At 36.0% G+C, this 26,376-nt stretch overlaps 1 protein-coding gene across 4 annotated transcripts in view; it reads right to left on the bottom strand.

Annotated features, from left to right (window-relative positions):
* Nucleotides 1-26,376, bottom strand: part of ARAP2 (ArfGAP with RhoGAP domain, ankyrin repeat and PH domain 2) — a 199,385-nt gene that overhangs the window by 45,319 nt on the left and 127,690 nt on the right. For 3 of the 4 annotated variants that reach the window (XM_060148378.1, XM_060148380.1, XM_060148377.1), the window contains 5 exons: nt 24,838-24,943; nt 21,333-21,480; nt 19,779-19,847; nt 17,156-17,230; nt 14,278-14,395 (listed from right to left, as the gene is read on the bottom strand). In XM_060148378.1, coding sequence (XP_060004361.1) covers nt 14,278-14,395; nt 17,156-17,230; nt 19,779-19,847; nt 21,333-21,480; nt 24,838-24,943 — 516 coding nt within the window. Of the gene's footprint in view, nt 1-13,460; nt 13,799-14,277; nt 14,396-17,155; nt 17,231-19,778; nt 19,848-21,332; nt 21,481-24,837; nt 24,944-26,376 lie in introns of those variants that run through there. The other variant, XM_060148379.1, reaches the window with a different exon arrangement.

Here is a 26,376-nt window from a genome sequence, read left to right as displayed (position 1 = left end):
CAGAAACATTATGTAGCAATATTATACATTAACTGTTCATATAATAGGCCAACAAGCAAGAAGTTGATGACATCTTAAAGATTTCTCCTTGGTAGAAGGACGTGATCTCACTCCCTCTTGCGAGAACACCAGAATCACAACGAACTGCTGAACAGTCATTGACAGGAAGACACTGGAACTCACCAAAAAAGATACCCCGCATCCAAAGACAAAGGAAAAGCCACAATGAGACGGTAGAAGGAGCACAATCACAATAAAATCAAATCCCATAACTGCTGGGTAGGTGACTCACAAACTGGAGAACACTTATACCACAGAGGTCCACCCACTGGAATGAAGGTTCTGAGCCCCACATCAGGCTTCCCAACCTGGGGGTCCAGCAGCGGGAGGAGGAATGCCTAGAGAATCAGACTTAAGGGCTAGCAGCATTTGATTGCAGGAATTCGACAGGACTGGGGGAAACAGAGACTGCACTCTTGGAGGGCACACACAAAGTAGTGTGTGCATTGGGACCCAGGGGAAGGAGCAGTGACCCCAGGGGAGACTGAACCAGACCTACCAGCTAGTGTTGGAGGGTCTCCTGCAGAGGCAGGGGGTGGCTCTGTCTCACCATGAGGACAAGGACACAGGCAGCAGAAGTTCTGGGAAGTACTCAACAGTGTGAGCCCTCCCAGAGTCTGCCATTAGCTCCACCAAAGAGCCCAGGTAGGCTTCAGTGTTGGGTTGCCTCAGGCCAAACAATGAACAGGGAGGGGACTCAGCCCCACCCATCAGCAGGCAAGATGATTAAAGTTTTACTGAGCTCTGCCCACCAGAGCAACACCCAGTTCTACGCACCACCAGTCCCTCCCATCAGGATACTTGCACAAGCCTCTTAGAGAGCCTCATCCACCAGAGGGCAGACAGCAGAAGCAAGAAGAGCTACAATCCTGCAGCCTGTGGAAAAAAACCACATTCACAGAAAGACAAGATGAAAAGGCAGAAGGCTATGTACCAGGTGAAGGAATAAGATAAAACCCCAGAAAAACAGCTAAATGAAGTGGAGATAGGCAACTTTCCAGAAAAAGAATTCAGAATAATGATAGTGAAGATGATCCAGGACCTCAGAAAAAGAATGGAGGCAAAGATAGAGATGATGCAAGAAATGTTTAACAAACACCTAGAAGAATTAAAGAACAAACAGAGATGAACAATACAATAACTGAAATGAAAACTACACTAAAAGGATTCAATAGCAGAATAACTGAGGCAGAAGAACGGATAAGTGACGTGGAAGACAGAATGGTGGAATTCACTGCTGCAGAACAGAATAAAGGAAAAAGAATGAAAAGAAATGAAGACAGCCTAAGAGACCTCTGGGATAACATTAAACACAAAAACATTCGCATTATAGGGGTCCCAGAAAGAGAAGGGAGAGAGAAAGGACCTGAGAAATATTTGAAGAGATTATAGTCAAAAACTTCCCTAACATGGGAAAGGAAATAGCCACCCAAGTCCAGGAAGTGCTGAGAGTCCAAGGCAGGAGAAACCCAAGGAGAAACACGCCAAGATACATAGTAATCAAACTGGCAAAAATTAAAGACAAAGAAAAATTATTGAAAGCAGCAAGGGAAAAAATGACAAATAATATACAAGGGAACTCCCATAAGGTTAACAGCTGATTTCTCAGCAGAAACTCTGCAAGCCAAAAGGGAGTGGCATGATATACTTAAAGTGATGAAAGGGAAGAACCTACAACCAAGATTACTTTACGCAGCAAAGATCTCATTCATATTCGATGGAGAAATCAAAAGCTATACAGAGAAGCAAAAGCTAAGAGAATTCAGCACCACCAAACCAGCTCTACAACAAATGGTAAAGGAACTTCTCTAAGTGGGGAACACAAGAGAAGAAAAGGACCTACACAAAGAAACCCAAAACAATTAAGAAAATGGTAATAGGAACACACATATCGATAATTAACTTAAACGTGAATGGATTAAATGCTCCAACCAAAAGACACAGGCTTGCTGAATGGATACAAGAACAAGACCCATCTATATGCTGTCTACAAGAGACCCTCTTCAGACCTAGGGACACATACAGACTGAAAGTAAGGGGATGGAAAAAGATATTCCATGCAAATGGAAATAAAAAGAAAGCTGGAGTAGCAATTCTCATATCAGACAAAATAGACTTTAAAATAAAGAATGTTACAAGAGACAAGGAAGGACAGTACATAATTATCATGGGATCAATCCAAGAAGATATAACAATTATAAATATATATGCACCCAACATAGGAGCACCTCAATACATAAGGCAACTGCTAACAGCTGTAAAAGAGGAAATCAACAGTAACACAATAATAGTGGGAGACTTTAACACCTTACTTACACCAATGGACAGATCATTCACACAGAAAATTAATAAGGAAACACAAGCTTTAAGCGACACAACAGACCACATAGATTTAATAGATATTTATAGGACATTCCAGGTAAAACAGCAGATCACACTTTCTTCTCAAGTGCACAGAGAACATTCTCCAGGATAGATCACTTGGATCACAAATCAAGCCTCAGTAAATTTAGGAAAACTGAAATCATATCAAGCATCTTTTCTGACCACAACACTATGAGATTAGAAATGAATTACAAGGAAAAAAACATAAAAAACACAAACACACGGAGGGTAAACAATACATTACTAAATAACCAAGAGATCACTGAAGAAATCAAAGAGGAAATCAAAAAATAGAGACAACATGACAATGAAAACACAATGATCCAAAACGTATGGGATGCAGCAAAAGCAGTACTAGGAGGGGAGTTTATAGCTATGCAAGCCTACCTCAAGAAACAAGAAAAATCTCAAATAAACAATCTAACCTTACACCTAAAGGAACTAGAGAAAGAAGAACAAACAAAACCCACAGTTAATAGAAGGAAAGAAATCCTAAAGATCAGAGCAGAAATAAATGAAAAAGAAACAAAGAAAAGAATAGCAAAGATCAATAAAACTAAAAGCTTGTTCTTTGAGAAGATAAACAAAATTGATAAACCATGAGCCACACTCATCAAGAAAAAGAGGAAGAGGACTCAACAAAATTAGAATTGAAAAAGGAGAAGTTACAACAGACACCGCAGAAATACAAATCCTCCTAAGAGACTATTACAAGCAACTCTATGGCAATAAAATGGACAACCTGGAAGAAATGGACAAATTCTTAGAAAGGTATAACCTTCCAAGACTGAACCAGGAAGAAATAGAAAATATGAACAGATCAATCACAAGTAATGAAATTGAAACTGTGATTAAAAATCTTCCAACAAACAAAAGTCCAGGACCCAATGGCTTCACAGGTGAATTCTATCAAACATTTAGAGAAGGGCTAATACCCATCCTTCTTAAAGTTCCATAAAATTGTGGAGGAAGGAACACTCCCAAACTCATTCTATGAGGCCACCATCACCCTGATACCAAAACCACACAAAGATAGTACAAAAAAAAAAAATTACAGACCAATATCACTGATGAATATAGGTGCAAAAATCCTCAACAAAATACTAGCAAACAGAATCCAACAACATGTTAAAAGGATCATACACCATGATCAAGTGGGATTTATCACAGGGATGCAAGGGTTCTACAAGATACACAAATCAATCAATGTGATACACCATATTAACAAATTGAAGAAGAAAAACCATATGATCATCTCAATAGATGCAGAAGAAGCTTTTGACAAAATTCAACATTGATTTATAATAAAAACTCTCCAGAAAGGGGGCATAGAGGGAACCTCCTTCAACATAATAAAGGCCATATACGACAAACCCACAGCAAACAACATTCTCAATGATGAAAAACTGAAAGTATTTCCTCTAAGATTAGGAACAAGACAAGGATGTCCACTCTCACCACTACTATTCAAAATAGTTTTGGAAGTCCTAGCCACAGTAATCAGAGAAGAAAAAGAAATAAAAGGAATACAAATTGGAAAAGAAGAAGTAAAACTGTCACTGTTTGCAGATGACATGATACTATACACAGAGAATCCTAAAGATGCTACCAGAAAACTACTAGAGCTAATCAATGAATTTGGTAAAGTAGCAGGATACAAAATTAATGCACAGAAACCTCTTGCATTCCTATACACTAATAATGAAAAATCTGAAAGAGTAATTAAGGAAACACTCCTATTTACCACTGCAGCAAAAAGAATAAAATACCTAGGAATAAACCTACCTAGGGAGACACAAGACCTGTGTGCAGAAAACTATAAGACACTGATGAAAGAAATTAAAGATGACACAACAGATGGAGAGATATACCATGTTCTTGTATTGGAAGAATCAATATTGTGAAAATGACTATACTACCCAAAGCAATCTACAGATTCAATGCAATCCCTACCAAATTACCAGTGGCCTGCCCTTTTTACAGAACTAGAACAAAAAATCTTAACATTTGTATGGAGACACAAGAGACCCCGAATAGCCAAAGCAGTTTTGAGGTAAAAAGCAGAGCTGGAAGAATCAGACTCCCTGAGTTCAGACTATACTACAAAGCTACAGTAATCAAGAAAGTATGGTACTGGCACAAAAACAGAAATATAGATCAATGGAACAGGATAGAAAGCCCAGAGATAAACCCACGCACATATGTTCACCTTATCTTCAATAAAGGAGGCAAGAATATTCAGTGGAGAAAAGACACCTGTTCAATAAGTGGTGCTGGGAAAACTGGACAGCTACATGTAAAAGAATGAAACTAGAACACTCCCTAACACCATACACAAAAATAGAATCAAAATGGACTAGAGATCTAAATGTATGACCGGACACTATAAAACTCATAGAGGAAAACATAGGAAGAACCCTCTTTGACATAAATCACAGCAAGATCTTTTTTGATCCACCTCCTAGAGTAATGGAAATAAAACCAAAAATAAACAAATGGAACCTAATGAAACTTCAAAGGTTTTGCACAGCAAAGGAAACCATAAACAAGACGAAAAGACAACCCTCAGAATGGGAGAAAATATTTGCAAACGAATCAATGGACAAAGGATTAATCTCCAAAATATGTAAACAGCTCATGCAGCTCAATATTAAGAAAACAAACAACCCAATCCCAAAATGGGCAGAAGACCTAAATAGACATTTCTCCAAAGAAGACATACAGATGGCCAAGAAGCACATGAAAAGCTGCTCAACATCACTAATCATTAGAGAAATGCAAATCAAAACTACAATGAGGTATCACCTCACACTGGTCAGAATGGCCATCATCAGAAAATGTACAAACAACAAATGCTGGAGAGGGTGTGGAGTAAAGGGAACCCTCTTGCACTGTTGGTGGGAATGTACATTGATACAGCCACTATGGAGAACAGTATGGAGGTTCCTTAAAAAAACTAAAAATAGAATTACCATATGATCCAGCAATCACACTACTCGGCATGTACACAGAGAAAACCATAATTCAAAAAGACACATGCACCCCAATGTTCACTGCAGCACTATTTACAATAGCCAGGTCATGGAAGCAACCTAAGTGCCCCTTGACAGATGAATGGATAAAGAAGATGTGGTACATATATATAATGGAATATTACTCAGCCATAAAAAGGAACGAAATTGGGTCATTTTTTGAGACATGGATGGATCTAGAGGCTATCATACAGAGTGAAGTCAGTCAGAAAGAGAAAAACAAATATCGTATATTAACGCATATATGTGGAACCTAGAAAAATGGTACAGATGAACTGGTTTGCAGGGCAGAAATTGAGACACAGATGTAGAGAACAAACGTATGGACACCAAGCGGGGAAAGCAGCAGTGGGGTGGCGATGGTGGTGTGATGCATTGGGAGATTGGGATTGACATGTATACACTGATGTGTATAAAATAGAGGACTAATAAGAAGCTGCTGCATAAAATAATAAAATTCAAAAATTCAGAAAAAAGATTTCTCCTTGATAAATGCTCATTCATATATATGTTTTATGTAAGCATCTTTTAAAATACATCACAAGTTCTTAGCATAGAATTAACAAAAAAATCACAGGCTTTTAAAATTACAAAGTTTCATAGGAAATTGTTTTGCTGATCAAAATATGCCAATCAGTTAATAAAATGTTATGACAGTAGCATATGCTGAGAAAAAAAGAAATTCAAGCTTTTTCACAGTATACTGAAAATAGCATAATTGAAATAGCAAGAACATAAGCTCTAACATGAAGATGTTGATGTAACTTTCCTCATACCATAGCCTTTATAAGTGAGTTCATCTCTTTCATACTCTCCTACATGTGAAACGAATAGTACTTGGCTTTTCGTTTTTGGTTAAAGTAATAATTAATGCTAATGACAAACAACAAAGCGTATGTCAGTAGCATCACACTTGTATATGACCCATGCTATTTTAATTGGTAATAAAATCACAAATAAAAAAGACCAAATATATCACATTCTCCTTAATACTGGTCTCCCAGAGAAGTTCAACTACTTGCCTAAAGCCAAATAGCTGGTAAGGAACAAAGATTTGACTCTCAAATGTATCTGACTTTACAGCCCCAAATCATAACTACTACACTCAGTTTTATTTTGGACAAATATGTAAACCTCCCCATGATGATTTTCACACATGTAATTTTGGGGAAAAAGTATCAACTCACCAAGATATTTCTGAGGACTAAATAAGGTAATATAAGCAAAGTGAAAAACAATTCAGTTCACACTTTCTCCTTTACTTTCCTATCCTTAGTGAGAAGATGGTAAGGAAATAAGATAGTTTCAACATCCTATATGTAAAGAAACTGATGATATTGCAGTTGGATTGGCAGTGGGAATGATACTCTTAACTGCAGAACTATCTGGATTGAAATAAAAGTGTACTCTCCTTTATTACAAGATTAAATTTGTAATGAGACTTCCAAATATCAGAACATTTATATTAAAGAGGGTCACCATTACAAGTAGATACAATAGTGATAGTTCTGAAGTGCTCTTAGTTATACTGAAATATATCACAGCAGACATAGAGATAAATATAGATGTGCAAAAAATTAGCCAAGTATATTTTTCACATCAGTCTCATAGTATGAAATACTTCAGGAGAATGAAAATCCTGAAGATCCAAGTTCCTGCTTAAAAACAGAGCTGAGAGCTTCCCTCGTGGCGCAGTGGTTGAGAATCTGCCTGCCAATGCAGGGGACACAGGTTCGAGACCTGGTCTGGGAAGATCCTACATGCCGCGGAGCAACTGGGCCCGTGAGCCACAATTACTGAGCCTGCGCCACTGGAGCCTGTGCTCCGCAACAAGAGAGGCCGCGATAGTGAGAGGCCCGCGCACCGTGATGAAGAGTGGCCCCCGCTTGCCACAACTAGAGAAAGCCTTCGCACAGAAACGAAGACCCAACACAGCCATAAATAAATAAATAAATAAATAATTTTTTAAAAAAGCTGTAAAAAACAGAGCTGAAAAATGGGTTGAAAAGATAAATATTTTAAATCGTTAGACTGTCAAATGATACAATTCTAAAAGAAAGAGGTAAGAGGCAGGAAAAATGGACTGAGTCATCAAACGTTGTTGGAATATAAATTCCTACAAATAAACAAGTTTTTATTAATAGTTACATTTACAACCATCTGTCATTATAGATTTTATGCTATGTAAGTCAGCTGGCATTAGGGCATTATTAGAAATAACTAATTTGCACACTATCTATAGCATTAAAATTGCTGAAAATTCAGTGTAGTTATTTAACAACAGGTCTGGACGTGGTTCTTCTGCTAGGTAAATCATGTGCTCAATAGTTTAAAATCTTGTCCACAGAATTAAACCCGGCCTACCTTGTTAGATAGAGAACTATTCATTTCCACCTGAAATAACAGGTGTTGTCCTTAAACTTCTGGCAGTAATGACACAGGATTTCCAGAGACAATTATGACTTCCTTAATAATTATTTTTAGTGCCAAGCCTAGAGCCATGCAAGTCTTTCTCTTTCCTATCCACATACTCAGAGGGTGACAGCACTTGTGTCAATCAAGAGAAGAGCTAGAAAGACTCTGATTAAAACTGAACTGATCTTCCATTTCATAGTAGCTATGAAGAGAAGGAAGAAAACATTTTGTTATGATATTGCTGTGTAGAAAGTAACTGCTTCACAAACTTGAACCTCTCAGTGAGGAAGCCCACTTAAATGAGGCCCCGTGGGCAGTTAATTTTTTTCAGCATATGAAGAACCTAAGGGGTATGGGACTACATTGGCAGGGTACAGGTTCATTTTTAAGGTGAAGCATTAAAATAACAGTGTACTTTATAAGTATGGTGAAAGAGATACCCTCTCCTAAGGTGGGTTTCAGCTTGTCCTGATGATTGCCTGACATCTTTCAAAGAATGAAACAGAGAAGACTTGTTCTCCATCTAGTACAAATTTCAAATGTCCCACAGGCATTCATTTAAAAGGAAAACCTACTTATAAACTAACAGCTTAGAATCTAACTCAGCTTTACATATAAATTCTCAAAATATTTTATATGGTTTTAATGTGGTATTTTTTTTCCCCATGACTGTAACTACTGTATGAGCAAAAAAAAAAAAAAAGATTGTGCTTTGTCTGTCAGAACTTTTCTAAGAGTTGTTTACCATTTGCTATGGTCTGAATGTTTGCCCCCTCCCCAGTTCATATGTTGAAACTAATCCCCAATGTGATGGTATTATGAGGTGGGCCCTTTGCAAGGTGATTAAATCATGAAGGCAATGCCCTCCTGAATGGGTTTAGTGCTCTTATAAAAGAGATCCCACGAGCTCCCTTCTATCATGTGAGGACTCAGTGAAAACATGGACATCTGTGATCCAGGAAGCAGGCCGTCACCAAACACCAAGTCTGCTGGTGCCTTGATCTTGGACTTCCCAGCCTCCAGAACTGTGAGAAGTAAATTTCTGTTGTGGAGTTCTGTTATAGCAGGCTGAACAGACTAAGATGCCATTTCACCAACGATGGCAATTCTGCTAATGATACATGAGTCACAAACTGACATGCTTGTATCAGCCTGCATTTGTAGCTGTCACATCCATGATATTTCCATTTATAAATTTAAGAATATATTTTCATTATCTTCGACTATATAGGAATGTCTGAGCATTTATGTATTATAACACATATTTTCTTTTTACTTATTTCTATAATTAGGTTATAACATTTTTTTAATGGGTATAATAGAGTATCTCAGGAGAGTAAAGGGACCAAACAAAATATCTATTATACAAAGGGGGCACCAGAAAAGACAGGGTAGAGGACTATTGCTTTAAAATTTACAGGTACCTAAAATAAAATCCAGCACTTCTGGTTCACTTATCTATCCATTTATTTATTTATCTATCTATCTATCTATTTATTTTTGGTTGCTTCAGTTACTTGGAGGATTTATACATTTACATTAGGAAAAGCACCAATTCCCTGCTGACATTCTTCCTATCAACTACAATCTTGTGACTACCAATGCCTTCACTTTTATCTTCTTTTTACACTTCACTTTATCTTCCCTGCATGTTACTAGAAATAAAGCTCTTAACATTTCAGAATTTCAGGTGGAGCACACAGGTCCCATCTGCTCCAGTAAGCCAACATAATCACAGGCCCCTTTGTTGCTTTCTTAGCTTTATTCCTCTAAAAGCAGTGAAAATAATCTTAGTTTTCCCTTCCGGCAATTTCGACTTGAATGGTTGACCAGACATTAAAACCATGCCAAATTTGAATTCCTAACTCCATCAGATGTATTCTTTCTTGATGTACATGGGGTGTTCCTTTGATTACATATTTGAACATTCACAAGTCAAAACAGCTTGAAGTCTCCTAGTCTTTTTATATCTTCATCAAGATAACTTTTTTTTAATTAGTGAGAAGGAACCACCACCACCACCACCAACAACAACAACAAAAACCGACTCCAATCTTACCATTTGTGATGTACTAACGGGCACATGCAAGTTGATAATTAGTCATTTTCAGGGTAAGCCTCCCTTCATTTTCCCAGGTGAAATTTAAAAAGACTGTTTCCAGATATATTGCAATCTCTCTTCTAGCTCTACATAATTCTTCCTATCCTCACCCATTCTGCTTACTCCTCTCAGTCCAAAAGACCAATGCCCAAAGGCACAGACCTCCAGAGCTGTGACACAGGGATATGCTTTGACTCAACCCCTGAGAGAACAAGGGTGGTAGCGAGAGGATGCTTACCCCCAAATCCACGATTCAATTTTGCTGTGGCTCTCCTTAAAAAAAAAAAAAACAAAAAACCCCCCAAAAAAACCAGCAACAGAAGCATGCAGGAGACCATCAGCTGTCTAAGATCTCACCAGGGCTTTGATATCTCCTAGTGGTTCCTAATCTATAAGCAGAAATCACTTTTTTTGTGCCTTCCATATTTGGATACATCTATCCAAGCAGCAACAATCCCAGTCACTCAGGTTCAGAATGTACCCCTATCCTGTTCCACCTAAGTTAACAAGATGTTGAAAATATGTTCCACATCATACACTATGCTAGAGGTACCAAGAGATATAAAGATCTAAAATATATGGTGAATCCTAAAGAACATAAGGCAGAGCCAGTGTTCTACAAGTCAGATTAGTATGCAGTATTATAGATCTTTAAGCAAATAATCACAAAAGATCAGTGAGAACTATATTCATCTAATTACCATCTTGGAGGAAGGGGCATTTGAGCTGGATCTTGAAGGATGGATAATATGGATAATGAAGAAATAATGAAAGGGTATGTATTTATATATTGAAGTATAGTTGATTTATAATATTATATTAGTTTCAGGTGTACAACACAGTGATTCAATATTTTTATAGGTTATACTCCATTTAAAGTTATTACAAAATAATGGCTACATTTCCTTGTACTGTATAATATATCCTTGTTGCTTATTTATTTTATACACAGTAGTTTGTATCTCTTAGTCCCCTACTCCTATCTTGCCTCTGCCACTTCCCTCTCCCTCCCTCTGGTAACCACTAATTTGTTCTCTATGCCTGCGAGTCTGTTTCTCTTTTGTTATATATATTCGTTTGCTTTACTTCTTAAATTCCACATATAAGTGACTATATGTGGATATAACAGAGTACTTGTATTTTTCTGACTTATTTCACGAGCATAACACTCGCTAGGTCCATCCCACTGTTGCAATTGGCAGAATTTCATTCTTTTTTACGGTTGACTAGTATTTCACTGTACATACACTGTATATACATATCACATCTTTATCCATTCATCTGTTGATGGACACTTAGGTTGCTTCCATATCTTGGCAATTGTAAGTAATGCTGCTATGAACTTTGGGGTGCATGTATCTTTTCAAATTACAGTTTTCCTCTTTTCTGGCTATATACCCAGGAGTGGAATTGCTGGATCATATAGTAGCTCTATTTTTAGTTTTTTGAGGAACCTCCATACTGTTTTCCATAGTGGCTGCACCAATTTACATTCCCACCAACAGTGTACTAGGGTTCTCTTTTTTCCACATCCTTGCAAACATTTGTTATTTATAGACATTTTGATGATAGCCATTTTGAGAGGTGTGAGGTGATATCTCATTGTGGTTTTGATTTGCATTTCCCTGATGATTAGTGATGTTGAGTATATTTTCATGTACCTGTTGGCCACCTACATGTCTTCTTTGGAAAAAATGTCTATTCAGATCCTCTGCCCATTTATTAATTGGGTCATTTGGGGGGTTTTTGCTACTGACTCGTATGGGCTCTTTATATATTTTGGATATTAACCTCTTAACAGATATATTATTTGCAAATATTTTTTCATATTCTGTAGGTTGTCTTTTTGTTTTGTTGATGGTTTCCTTTGCTGTGCACAGCTTTTAAGTTTAATTAGATCCCATTTATTTATTTTTCTTTTTGTTTCTTTTGCCTTGGGAGACGGATTCAAAAAATATTGCTACAATTTATATCAAAAGAGTCTTCTGTCTATGTTCTCTTCTAGGAGTTTTATGGATTCAGGTCTTATATTTAAGACTTTAGTCCATTTTAAGTTTATTTTTGTATACGGTGTGAGAAAATGTTCTAATTTCATTCTTTCACATGTAGCTGTCCAGTTTTCCCAGTACAACTTATTGATAAGACTGTCTTTTCTCCAGTAATGAAAGAGTTTTAAAATGGTTTTAAAACAATATGAGAGAGTGGCATGGACTAATATATACTACCAAATATAAAATAGATAGCTAGTGGGAAGCAGCCGTGTAGCACAGGGAGATCAGCTCGGTGCTTTGTGACCACCTAGAGGGGTGGGATAGGGAGGGTGGGAGGGAGGGAGACATAAAAGGGAGGAGATATGGGGATATATGTATACGTATAGCTGATTCACTTTGTTGTAAAGCAGAAACTAACACACCATTATAAAGCAATTATACTCCAATAAAGATGTTTAAAACAATAACAACAACAAAAATGATGAAAATTAAAAGAAAAAAATAAAACAATATGATCCTATTTGTGATTTAGAAAGATAATTCTGGCAGTAATGCTGACAATTATCTTTTACTCACAGGTATGATGAAGCTGGTAACCTAGCCCCTCCCCTTAAAATTAAACAAAAATCAAGACTTTACCACCATTGAACCATATAGTAATACAAAAGTGTGCTTCACTTATGCAAAAGATTTTAATTGTATGGCAGCTAGTACTAGGCACTGTGCCAGGGACAGAGACTGTACTAAAGATAGAAAAAAGAGAGGCCCTCCTTCCTTCTAAAGAGTTCTCATCAAGAAAGACAAAAATAAATCCACATGATAGGCATTATAAAAAAAGATAAAGACAAAGTGCAATGGAACACTTAGTCTGGGTTTTAAAGGAGGTAAACAGGTGGGCCAGAGGGGGAAGTATAAAGGCACACTTGGGAAACACCTGCTTGCACGTTAGTCAAGCACAAAGGGTAGAAGTGACTGTCTATAAAGAAATGTAAAATGAGAAAAGATGGTAAAAGATCAGAGCAGCAGAAACCCCCTGCTTAGGGAACAGACAGAGGAAGAAGAACTGACAAATGAGATAAAACGATTTGAGCACCAGGAGGAGAATCCAGGCAGTGATGAAAATAGAGTGAACACTTTCCAAGAAAAAAGGGAACGGTCATTAGCAATAAATGCCACGGTAAGGACAAGCAAAGTAAAGCCGGAAGCAAATCCACTGGACTTGGCAGTTAGGGGTCACAGGAGTCATTTGACAAAGCACCTTCTGTGAGTGGGGCTGACTGAGCCCGACTATGGGCTAGACAGTGTGAACTGACACCAAAGGACCAGTGTCACTGAATCTTGGCAATGAATATTGGAAAGTAGTGTTTTAATACAAATTATATTTTTAAAGAATTGTGCACAATAAAAAGAAAAAAAGGGATAAAAACATCAAGATGGAATAATGAAAGACAAAGTATTTGATAATCTCATTTCATTCTAACACTGATTACAAGACTCCTAATAATACATGATGAGGTATTTTAACATTCATTTTTAATTTTTGTCTTGAGCTTGTGGGTGGCAAGATTTTACTTTTTGGCAGTTTGACATCTATACTTGAAAGGGTCCCAAGACCTTAGCAGGTATCAGCTAGACAGATGGTCAAGGTACAAAGACGTTCTGCATCTCATTTTTTTTTCCTAGAGGTCTTTAAAACCAAATGGTGTCATTATAATGTTAGGCTTATTACTCTTGGGGCAGTCAAGGTGTTTTAAAAGCTCTCTTTATCCTTCTGCATCTGAGATAAAAGATGACAAAATACCTGATTCACTCCACTAAAGATGAAAAAGAAAAAATGAAAAATAAGCTTCTGCTAGGCTTAAAACAATATTATTTTTAAAAATAATAAATAACTTTTTAAATCAGTACTTTTGTTCTTGTTAAATAAGTAGCATACAGGAATAAGGTAGAATACGGTGGATAGTGGTGGTGACATTCAGAATACTGTTACAAATCAAATTGCTTGTTCTTATAAATAAGGCCTATTTCCTGAGGCAACAACATACATGCCTAATGCTTTATACTATATGTTTATGGTCAATAAAATAATCTAATTACTTTGATGAGTAAAATCATAGGAGGGCAACCTCAAGTGGCACTAACATATATCAACACATGCACTGAGGTAGAAGGGAAGTCATAACGAGATGTTAAGCTTTAGAAAAACAAAAAATGTTAGTAATGACTTGTCACAAAAATAGTATTTCTTCATACTTTAAGCAATTTAAGAATCCCTAGCATGAGAACCACTTACCAAGCTCTTCATTTTCTATGACTTCAAATGTGGCCCAGATATCATCTTTTGTAGGAATTATATTTTTTATTGCTAATATGTCATTAGTTAATTCTTCTGCTTCCATCACGGGAGATATCTAAAAGAGAAGCAAAATTTCTTCAGAATATATGTCAGACACAGAAGTGGCCTTTGCTAGGGCAGTAATACTCCCCCATCTACCACCTAATGATACTCCAAATTTCCTCTTAGTATGTTTACCTAGCTTCTCTAAGCACATGGGGAAAGCCTATTCAGATCTTCTCCATATAATGTAATACATTTTAATGCATGTGTAAAAAAGAAATCACCATATAGGCATAATCAGAGAGAATGTTTTTTTCTCACTTAGTGAACAATTACATCACTCAAAAAGGGAAGAATATACCTACTCATACTAAGACCTTCCACAGACATTGGATCAAATGGTCTTCTAGGGGTAAAACTTTTCACTCAGTTCTATAATTAGGAGTTCCAAGGAGTTTGGTTTATTCAGCTTGGGCCCTAAATTATACACAGTTGACTGCTGTCTGCCATGCCAAAAAGCCCCAGGGTTTTAGTGGTCTGTGGTGTGCCCCACCATGCCAAGTGACAGATGGTGGGACACCGAAGTATGCTCGAGCCAGGCTTTCAGGGCACAGGGCAGAGTCTGCAGTGTCAGCCTGGGGGTCAGCTCTACAAGAGTCCCAACGCCTCAGGCCACTGCATAAGCACGCCATCTTCTTCAGGGACTTTGGGGATTTTTGATTTGTTTCTTCCTGGTTTTGGTTTTGCCAGTCAGTCTTACAGGTATGTTGGCCAAAAGCAAGTTGGCTTTCTCCAATTAGAATTTAGTTATAATGTTAAACAAATAGAAGATGATTTAAGCTTTAGAATATTGCAGCTGCAACTTAATTATACACGTTTTCAGTAAAACTATGTACCTATTCAAAAATTTCTTAGAAAATGTGCTCACTTCCCTTTCTCCTGTCCATTACTAATCTTAAGCACACTTCACATATATAAATAACATAAAACATTTCTCTTACAGGTAATTCATATAGTCTATCTTTTGGAGTTCATGGAATTTAGTGCTTTCTTTGGAATATATTAACGATACAGTGAAGTCCATTATTTGCTATTTAGAAAAGCCTAATGTAATACAATCTTAAAAGAAAAAAAACATTAGCATGGGAAAAGTAGAGCACTTTAAGCAGCTGAAACATCAGTAGATGAGTCACTTCAGTGACACCATTCATCGGAATGGCTTTACACTTTTTTAAGAAGTGTAGCCCTTTCTTAAAATAAATAATGAAACTGAGAAACCAAACTAGTGAAATAGTCAGCAGGGAGTTCCTCAGGTTGACTTAGGAATGTAAGACTGGGACTCATTTCCTTGTCCCAGGTGACACCCAAGGCCCCTCTTAAGAACGCCTAGAACTCCACGAAGCACATTTTGGAAATCATTACTCTAAGCAATATACACATCAGTATAATGGTCATCAGGTTTGGAATATGATGATTAAGGTTTGCATCCGGGCCTGAATGCTATTAATTCCCAGTTTCTACTCATATAAATGTGAGCCATCACCTGCTTCAACTACCTCCTTGGGTTGAGGTAATGATCAGCTGAAATAAATGTAAGAGTTGTGCAAAGTTTTAAACATTAAACGCATGTTAATGATTATTTTTGTATAGTTTTTGTTATGTTTTTCAAGAGAATTTAGAGTTGTTGTAGGTGAAACTGGACAGTCCTTTATGTGAATATACTTAAAATAAGCACTTTGCTCAACTGTAATAACTTTTGTTATGGCTTTATTAGTCAGATAAGATTAAAACGAGCTACTAGAGAGTTTATGTGTAAGTGGAGTTAAGTCATGTGCTTTGACTACCTCTTCCAGCATTAGTGATGGACTTGGGCTGATTAATCTCTACTATTTCCTCATGTCCCCTGTGATGAACATCACATGTTCAGCATAACAAATAGATGGGGACAAGGAGGGGCAAGGCAGCTCATGTAGTTCAACTGCACAACTAGGCGAGTAATCAGTGCCAAAGAGCCATTATGTGTAATCATTAAAAAATATAAAATAATAATTACAATATCTTTGACCTAAGTGAAGTCCAGAAATATCTAATGTTAAGACCCTGTTTAATCTTGGACTTTAAAAGTGATAAAAAGCTAAAGCTGAATTTCTGCTGTTAGATGGCATCATGTCTATTCTGCCTACAGAGAAAGTAGTCTCACTCTCGCTCAGGCAGACTAAGTACAGAATATGGTAACACGAGAGGGATATTTTTAATTCAGAACAAATGGCTAACTAATGGTCTCAAGGAAGAAGAGAGTTATTGAATATTCAGGTACATTGAAAGACTGGAAGCTAATGTCTAGGATACAAGGGTGGGGGATTAATAATAATAGTACTACTAGTAGTAGTTATTTATTAAACACTTATGTACCAAGCAATTTGCTAAGTGTTTCATAGGCAGGATCTTATTGAGTCCTCACATTAGTGCTATGATGTAAATACTGTAATTTTCCCTCATTTTACAGATCAGAAGATTGAGACTCAGATGGAGTATATACGTTGCCTAATGCTGACAAGGAAGAAAGGAGAGGAGCAGGTGATTGAGCTCAGGTGGTTTTCCAGAACCTACAGTACGTCCTAACCATAACCTAAAGAATATAGGATGGTCTCTTTCCAACTCATTAAAACATGGAATTCCCAGAGGATATTGGCATGAAGAGTCAAACTTGTCATGACTTGAATTGGACATGTAAAATAAGACAGAAGAAACAATAGAAAATTCAAGACATGCAAACTAATGCTAACACTTATGACTTCCAACAGTACTCTTTACATCCATCTTTAGGGCTCACCCGAATTATAATACTGCAGTCAGGTTCCTTCCTTTCTACATATACTTCAATTAACAAATCTCCGGCCTGGGAAACCTAGAAAAGGGCAGATGTGAAGAGAGCAAATGTAAGTATCTTGCAAGAACACACACATGACACTTAAGATGGTTAGAAAACCCCAGTCATATTTCTAATGATTTTATAATAATGAAATGAGATCATTCCCCCTGTTAAGTTGCATAATGATACCCATTTTCTGGATGTGGTTGATTAAGGACAAGCAATCTACACAAATGACATAGTTAGCAAACTCAATCGCAATGCAGTTTTTTCTCTCTTACTCAAAAGTTTAGTGACCTCACATACCCTTAACATTCTTATTGAGATAATGAATCTGGCTACAGTGGACATAAAGAGATGATAAGTCCAAAAATTGAAATTTGAAGATAAATTAGGTCAGAGCTGTGTTAAAATTACAAATAGAAAAAGTATATTTAGCAAATAAAATTAAAAGTGAAGTGATAGAATAAGGAGATAATAAAGTTTTTATTTTAATTACCTTTAGCCAAGCATCAAGTGCTAGGTTATTTGGGTCACTGTTATAACCAAGAAGACACACTACGTGAAGAATACACAAGCCAGAAAATAAAAAGCATAAGATATCACTATGTAGACTGACAGCACATGTGGAGAAGATTAACAAAGAACGAAACGAATCTTGAAAAATATTTTGAGTCGCTTTTTTCAGAAATTCTCTTAAGTTATATAAACACTTGGAAATAATATCCATCACTCATTTTTAAAAAAAGGTCATAATGGAGGAATGATCTTTCCACAGTTAAATCTGCCTCAGAATCAACCTGATGAGTAAATTTAGTAAATTTTTTCAGAAATTCCCTTAAGTTATATAAACACTTGGAAATAATATCCATCACTCATTTTTAAAAAAAGGTCATAATGGAGGAATGATCTTTTCACAGTTAAATCTGCCTCAGAATCAACCTGATGAGTAAATTTAGTGGAAAAAACATTAAAAATTGTACTTTGAAGAACTGCTCTTAGTTATTCTGACACTACAGGCTTAGAAAAGCTTATTTCCAATTTTTCTTCCTCACTTTTGGTGCTACATAAAAATTCTAGGGAAGAAAATATACAGTTGACATTTTTACTTTTCCCTGTGTTTGCATAAACAACTCTCCAGGAAGGACACATTTTAAAAATTAAAAAACCAAATACAAAGAACTCATAGCATGCAGCCAAAAACAAGAATAGCTAAGAAATTCAAACAGGGATAAGACTTAGAGACTGTCAGGAAACTACTTCAGAGGAGTTTTGAATGGACTAGAGAAAAACTCCAGCAAAACAACAGATTTTTTCCAAACTGTTCTACATTTCTTTCCCAATTACTCTATTTTATAGACAATTCTTTTCTTGTTTTACTGACTTCTACTTAATCAGAAAGCATTCAAGGCTCATTTCTTTATTGTAGTATGAATATAAATGATAAACTTGCAGAATGGTACTCATACTTTATCCAATAACAATATAGATAGTGCTGCCAAAGAATATCCCATGGGCTCACACAATCCTTTATTTCATAACTGAAACTCTCCCTGAAAAGCAAGAATCCAAGAGAACTAACTGATAAGGAGCCACATTTTTTAGTGTTACTGCTAACTTGTCTGGAGGCTGCATTAATTACTTTGGGTCAAAATGGAGGACATACTGTCTAAGAGAATTAATGTCATAGTATTAGTACTCGGGGAGCTAGGCACTAGGATGAAAGCCTTTCCTCACATCCCTCATATGGAATGATAACTCCAACAACTTCTCTAATTAGTTGTGTGTATTTCAGGAATGAGGTGAACTTAGGGTTTGACTAAGAAGGAAGCATTGGCCTCATCCTATGAGTGTATCTATATGGAGAATTTATTGATACTTGACCCACTTCTATTATTTGCATTGGTACCCTGAATCCACTACAAATCCTAGTTATTAGAAGACCAACTTTAAGAAAGTCCAGTGAATATTCATCAAACAAGGAAAGGTACTCTAGAAAAGTATAGTGCAACCTGAACACACAAATCTGGTATGATGCAACCAAGGAAAGCAAGAAAAGATCTAGAAAAGTCAACTTAAGACATAAATAACGTATGTTACAAAGAGCACAATAGAAACATTCCCACTAGTGCAATCATCCAAGAGCATGCAAAGCAAAAGCATATAAGAAATAACTTCTTTCAAAAGGATAATGGAAAGAATCATTAGGGAGTCTGAACTTTCAATTTATTCTAGTATTTCTTTTGACTTTAAATGCTTCTTTTGAAATCCACTAATATTTTCAATAGTGCTTTTATAAATGAAAACTGATTTTAAAAAGGACATTTTGATAAGATTAAAACTGATTTTTCCATCTATGTTTTAAAAAATTTATATTTGCATACTTTGGCATTTTGCATATATGCAATGCTACAGAATTTCATGACTATTTTATCTAGGTTCTTTTTCCCCATTACTTTTACTTCGCTTCAAATAGGAATTTGAAAATAAACACAACAAATATTTACTTACAATGAAAATATTTTTGTTTTTTGTTGTTTAAAAAAATTTTTTTTTTATCAGAGATCTAACTATTACTACTCACTTGAGTGTCTTTCCACTTGGTAATAAAGCTATTTTCTATGTCCATTTGTTTGACTTGGTCTTCTTTAACCTGTTTAAAATATAATTTGGGACATTCTAATAAAATACAAGGAGTGATGGTACTTATCCTCACATAACTTTCTTCAGGAATTTAAAGACCAACACATTAAAAATAAATGAGAATGGCCATCTTTAGCAGCGTGGGCCCACAAAGCTAGGGCAGAAATAAAGCCAACTAGATACAGCCTCATAAAGTTCAGAACATCTTATGATGATATCATTTCAGGCTGCAGATTCCATCAATGGAATCCCCTTTGCTGAGGCAATTTAATTAGCAAAGGGGCTGATGATGTGTTTGATAGAGTTTATGTAGGTTGACAGACAAGACTCATTTCTCAAACAGAAATGTTGATCAAGTGCTTATGAAATTTTCACCATTTGGTTAAAGTTGGATTTAACAAAACTATGTAAACATTTTTATTTAACAGTACAAAAATAGAAAATAAACAGAGCATGCAAAGCCACACATTTTTTTTTCTACGTCTTTCATTTCTCAGCATTAGAACTATTGCAAAGAAGTTGCTATTGATCAAAAACAGTAGACACGTATAGGAAGAAGTGAAAAGGAGATCAAAGAGCAAAGAGGATCCAACAATTCTGGTCCATTCCTATATAAATTAAGATACAAACTGTGTTATTTTATTTTATTAAAATAGTTTCTTTCCCTTTGCTAAGTAATCTTTTTATCAGTTATTGTAAGAATGTATGAACTCTACAAAAGGTGACCTATTACATTAAGCTATTTGATTTCATCGGTATATACATAGCCCTGGAAAACAAGGGGTCTTGTACAAGACTGTTTAATAGAATGCCCCAAAAGGCTAAATGGCAACCCTGAGATGGCAGAAGCAGTTAAGCAATGGAGCTGGACCTTTGACCCAGATCCTTTATATTCCCCCCATATTCAAATCCTAGGCTTATTTAGTCTATTTTTACTCCTTTGAATTAAGAAATCATCCCTATTCTAACAGTTTTCTGATAAAACATGAAAATCTGAACTTCATAATATAGCAAATTGAAAAGTCAAATAATTAGAACAGAGATGACTTAATAAAAACCACAGACTGTTAATTCAGAATTTTCTTTTTTTCCAGTTCATGCGCAATTAAAAGAAAACACTAAAATGCTTTCAACTGCAAAACTTATCAGCCTGATGTATATTACCGAATTTGTGAAATTCACAAATTTCATACCTCTAAGTAGACATACTTAATGCATACATATACTGAGGAAAAAAAACATAGAAACACTATAAATAGAAATATTCTGTCCAAGACACCAGATGGTAAAAAAGCTTTAGAAGCAGCCAGATTTAAATGAATGGCTATAGCTTAAAAAGCTAGTTATATCTAAAAAATTAAGGATCATATAACTCTCCGTTATTTTCTTTAAATATTCATAAAGACCTGAATAAAAGCATCCCAAAATACACATTTTTGTTTGCAAACAGTAACATCAAAACTATTCTTACAATGGTAGGATATAAAATATTTACCTCAAATATTTCAACATAATTATTAATTAAGTCCTCAATTACATTCACTTCTTCACTAGTTTGTCCCTTAGTTTGAAACAAACAGGAGGAAAAAACCAAGGCCAAATTGTGGGCGTTCATGTGATTGATTTCTGAGCATTTCTGAACCCTGTGAGAAAAAAGCAGAGCTTATTACAATGTATTTCTATTTGAAAATTTCATAGAACTTATAAGTCTTCATACTCATTTATTTTTTTCTCTCTTTTTTTTAATACACATATATTGAAAGTCTCTGATGTAAAAGATACAGTGGTGATTTAAAGAAAAATACACAGTTCTTTCTTCCAAGTAGCTCAGTGTAATTAAGAACATAAGAAAAGACTACTGTTAAAGATATTACTACAAGTTACAAAGCAGTACTTGATCATTGCTTTAGAAGAGGAACTCCTCACCCACCATATCCAGACAATTCCACTAATGGGACAACCTGCAGCTAAGGCATAAAGGTGTGCTTGCAGAATGGTGTCAAATGACTTGTGGGGTAGGAGCATAATAAAAGAGGAGAAAGGGGCAGTAGGTAAGCAGGAAATAAGGCAAGAATGGCAAATCAGGAGGCATATAGGAGAGAGTTCCAAATTCAAGGTTTAGGGCTAGGCTGAATTTCCCAAAGTACATATCGGGTGAGAAAATGTCTGGCAGCATGTGTTTGGATGGTTATTCAAAACAGGATATTTTCTCTCAAAAAGCAATCACTTAATTAAAAAATACAATTACATTTTTCTTGGATAGAACTAAATGGCTTTTTACAATGAACAGACATGAACAGAGGAGTCAATTATCCCAACCAGTAGGCTACAACACTTGAGTTTTACAAAGAGCATTTAAAGTACTCACGAATGTAAGTTCAAAGTGATTAAAAACAAAATACAGCCATTACCCCCAATAAAAGGAAATTTACCCTGATAAAAATGCTCGAGAACTCTAACTGATGCCCATGGAAGTATCTGTTAATGCTCTCTGTCACTGACTATAGACATAGCAGCTGCTCAGTTGCCTGTCTAATTACATTTGTAAATTTCTAAAATACATACTAAAAAAGGGAGACCAAGTCTATCAAAGGAATAAAGCAAGACTAAGGTAGGTACACCTGACTATAAAGAGCAAAGATTCTAGTAGGTACAAGAAAAATAAGGAAACACGACAGGAATATATATGGTAGTGTAAGAAACTCACAAGGACATGCCAAATTGCATAGCAGAGACAGAGCAAGCTTGATCATCATATATAATTTATAAGATGCAAAAGGCATTGCAAGTTAATAGAGGAAGATGTCATAATGTGGGCATCCCTCTCAAAACCACTTCCGTACTTTTTTTTTTTTATCACACTGGACTGTAAACATCTGGAAAATTTATCTGCATGTCTGCCTGTGCTACTAGAATCTAAGCATCTCACAGTCAGAGAGTTTGTGTTAATCACACAGTAGTGCGTAATAAATACCTGGTCAATGGAATTAAGTCAAAGTTAGTCATGGAGGAAATGGTCTGTTATCTAGGGCAGGGATGGAAGTGAATGCTAAGTCAACCTGACCTTATTCAAACTGACCTCTCAAACTTTTGACAACACTATCAAACATTCCCATCTCTCCTGAGACCTCCTTCTGCAATAACCTTCTCCTCCAGCACTTGTCACCTCTCCAGTTTCTATAGCTGCCTTAATTTCTGGCATAAAGCATGTACACTATGTATTTTCCTTTTCTTCTTTTATTTCACTGCTCCCACACTAGCATCCCCAAGTGTCCCATATTCAGCCAGCTCACTCTCTTCCCACTCAGCCCTTCTCATCAGAAGCCCAAGGAAATGGTTTCTTAAATAGTTTCTCTGCCTCTATTCTAACCTCTTCCCAATCAACCGCAGGACATGGTTTATTATCCTAAAACAGATTGGATCAGCCACTTCTTATCACTTAAAGGAATGAAATCCAAATGTTTCTGCATGACCAACAGTGTCTTTCGCAGCCTCCTGCCAGCTAGCTACAAACCATCTCATCTCCTGATACACCTATTTCCTAGAAAATATCCTTCAATCATGTCTCGTGCTTATGTTTCTTTCATGCCCAGTTCGTTTATCCATTTAAATCTAAAACATCACTTGGACCTCAACACACAATGAACCACTTAATCCCTCCTCTATAATTCCATGTCTTATGCCAAAATTCTTCATATTAAAATCTGTCCTGAGGGCGCTGTGTTTTCCTAAAAAAATATAAAATACCCTGCAGCATCCCTGTGAGTTCCCACTGTGATGTCCCAGGGCTCCTTGGTGCTATTTAGAAACTGCAGACTTAAGACTATTTTTGTCATTCATGTATTATTATCAACTATTTTTGTTACACGGAACCTTAATGGACATTGTACTATACATAGTAGGAGCTAAAATATATGTCAACTGAAGAAAAGGATTGGAAGGAATTCACCTGAAATAAAGTTTAAGAATTATGTGTAACAATGTTTAAAATATTAATATGATAACTGTAGCAGCCTGGTGACATATTATAACTTCTGAAGAAAAAATTATTTGTCCCAATGTCTCATAGGCATAGAGATAGCACTATAAATATATAGACTACATTTATATGATGCAATAAGAAAATCAGATTTACAGTAGGAATGGGGTTTACAAGTATCAGAAGTGGTGGCTGGAAAAGAAAGATAAAGAGAAAAGACCAATTGTGGAGGATTTAGGAATCTAAATTCCAAATAAGGTACTTTTAGTAGAATTCAGGTTCATAGAAATTTATTCAAGGGAATATTGCATCCACGAAGGAAGCTGCAAACAATATGTTTCTTAAGCAATATTTACACTGATTTAACTTTTTGTAACGACAAAACTTGTTCATAGCAAAACAAACAAACACACCTTAAGTTTGTTGACTTAAAATATTATTCCCAAACATTGTCATCCTTCAGATGTCATTTCTCAAGCTACCATTTTATTCCTCTTATCCTCCCAAATGCAGGGGACTACATGCCCCAACATAGAAAATGTTTTTGATTTTTAAAATTTCCCTCATCTGATCAACTGTCTGACACCAAAATATTGGAGTCAAGTTAGATACAAACTCATAATAAAGAAATAAAGGTTTATTAAGAGTCCACCACGAGAAAATACTGTACTCACAGATTCCTGCTATAGAATTCTGGTCCCTGTACTTCCTTCTCTGACATCCCTCTTAAATGTTTTAAAATTCTTGCTTATGTACTGGATGTATCTGATTTGCTGTGCATGATTATTTCTAATCCATTTAAGAAATTCTCCAGTGCTATTTATTTGAAACATGTCTTAATTCCACTAAGAGACACTAAAGTGATAGGTCATGGGAATTCCATTTTGAAACTATTCTTAAGATATGGCGAAAGATTCATAGTCACAAATAGAAAGTTAACCACAGTACTTTAAATTTAAGAAATAATGTCTTATTGAGTGCCACATTTGAAATGTCTAGAAAAGTTCATGAATCCACCCACCTATAAAGGTGTTCAATTATAGCTGCCAATGTTGCTCTGTTGACCCCAGGAAGAGTACGTATAAATGCTCCATATTTTTTAATTCTTTCCTTGTCATCTTGGGTATCTAGAGGTTAAACACACACACGTAAAACTTGAGGCCTGACTAATCATCTGTATTACCAATTTGCCTTTTATCAATATTTTAAAACAATATTCACAATTGTTATTTCACTGACACAATCAAGTTTCAATAGGAAAACATTCAAACTTCTATAATTCTGGAAAAGTATTTACAAAAACATTCCAGGGCTATACGTCATAGTTCTTATACTTTGTAATTAAAAATGAAGCACTTTCAAAACCCAGGGTTGTATTTTATCTTCAACTTTACAGACTACTGAATGTCAACTAAGAGGAATCTTTTCAATTAATAACAAATTAGAATACAAATTGAAAAGATAAGCCAAAAGTATTTTAACTGTAGCTATGGAAAGATTTCACTATTTGTTATTTGAAAATGACATTTCTGACTTTTTTCCCTTGTGGAATCATAAAAATCTTCCCCAAACTATGAACCATCCCAGAACTATGAACTGTACCTTACCCCACAGATCCATGTAAGGGAGCTTTCACCAGCCCTGGAACCTTCAACTCTTTGGAGAAGGTAAGGGGACAGTGGAAGAAGTCATGTGTAGGCCCTGGAAACGATGATATAGACTGAGAGGAGGAGGGACCCTCTGCCTTAGTCATGGAGAGAAGGATGAGAAGGAATTACTCTCCTCCACCCTCCTAACCCCAAGAAGTCAAATACTTAGAGCAACTACACAGGAACCTCCAAAGTTCTGGAGTCTAGAAGATGTGCAGTGGTGGTCTGGTCTAACCTACTCCCTCACAGGGGAAATAGGAGACCTCTCTTCAAATAAATAACTTGTGCTGACTCTGTAACTCAGGGGGATTGCACTTACATATCCCCTCTCAATTCCCAACTACCTTTGGAAACAAGACTTTTTCATTTTCTGCTTAGCCCTACACATTCTATTAACAGAAAGCCAGCAGCACTTTATGATTCTTTGAAAGTACACAGTCACTTGTAAAGGGCATTCCGATCCCTGGGGAGGTAAGAGACTCTGTGACACATTTCTGAAGTATGCTCCTATTCAAAACTGCAACTGATAGCTCTTTTGTACTGACTTTGCCTGCACATGAGATCTATAAAAGTAAACATGGTCATATTGACTTAACTGTGCTGGTAGATGACTCTCTAAAAGCAAGAGGGGATGACACCCAAATGACATTCAAAGATGATACTAGAAGTGAATTAAGAACTTTCTGTCATCCCTGTTATAATCCAAACATTTTCCCTTGTGTCATCCAGTTTCTAACTGTAGAGGTAATTGTATTTATTCAACAAAATGCAATTAATACTACTACGCTTATAACAAGTCATGCTATTACAGCATATTTCCACAAATCTTATAAGAATAAAATAGATGATATTTTCAAAATAAAGCTTAAGTAATTGGAAAGGAAAACTGAAGATAGATTTTAGGTCATATA

Source organism: Lagenorhynchus albirostris, chromosome 4 (genome assembly GCF_949774975.1).
Source record: "Lagenorhynchus albirostris chromosome 4, mLagAlb1.1, whole genome shotgun sequence".
Classification (NCBI taxonomy): Eukaryota; Metazoa; Chordata; class Mammalia; order Artiodactyla; family Delphinidae; genus Lagenorhynchus; species Lagenorhynchus albirostris.
This window is presented reverse-complemented; position numbering and strand designations above follow the sequence as displayed.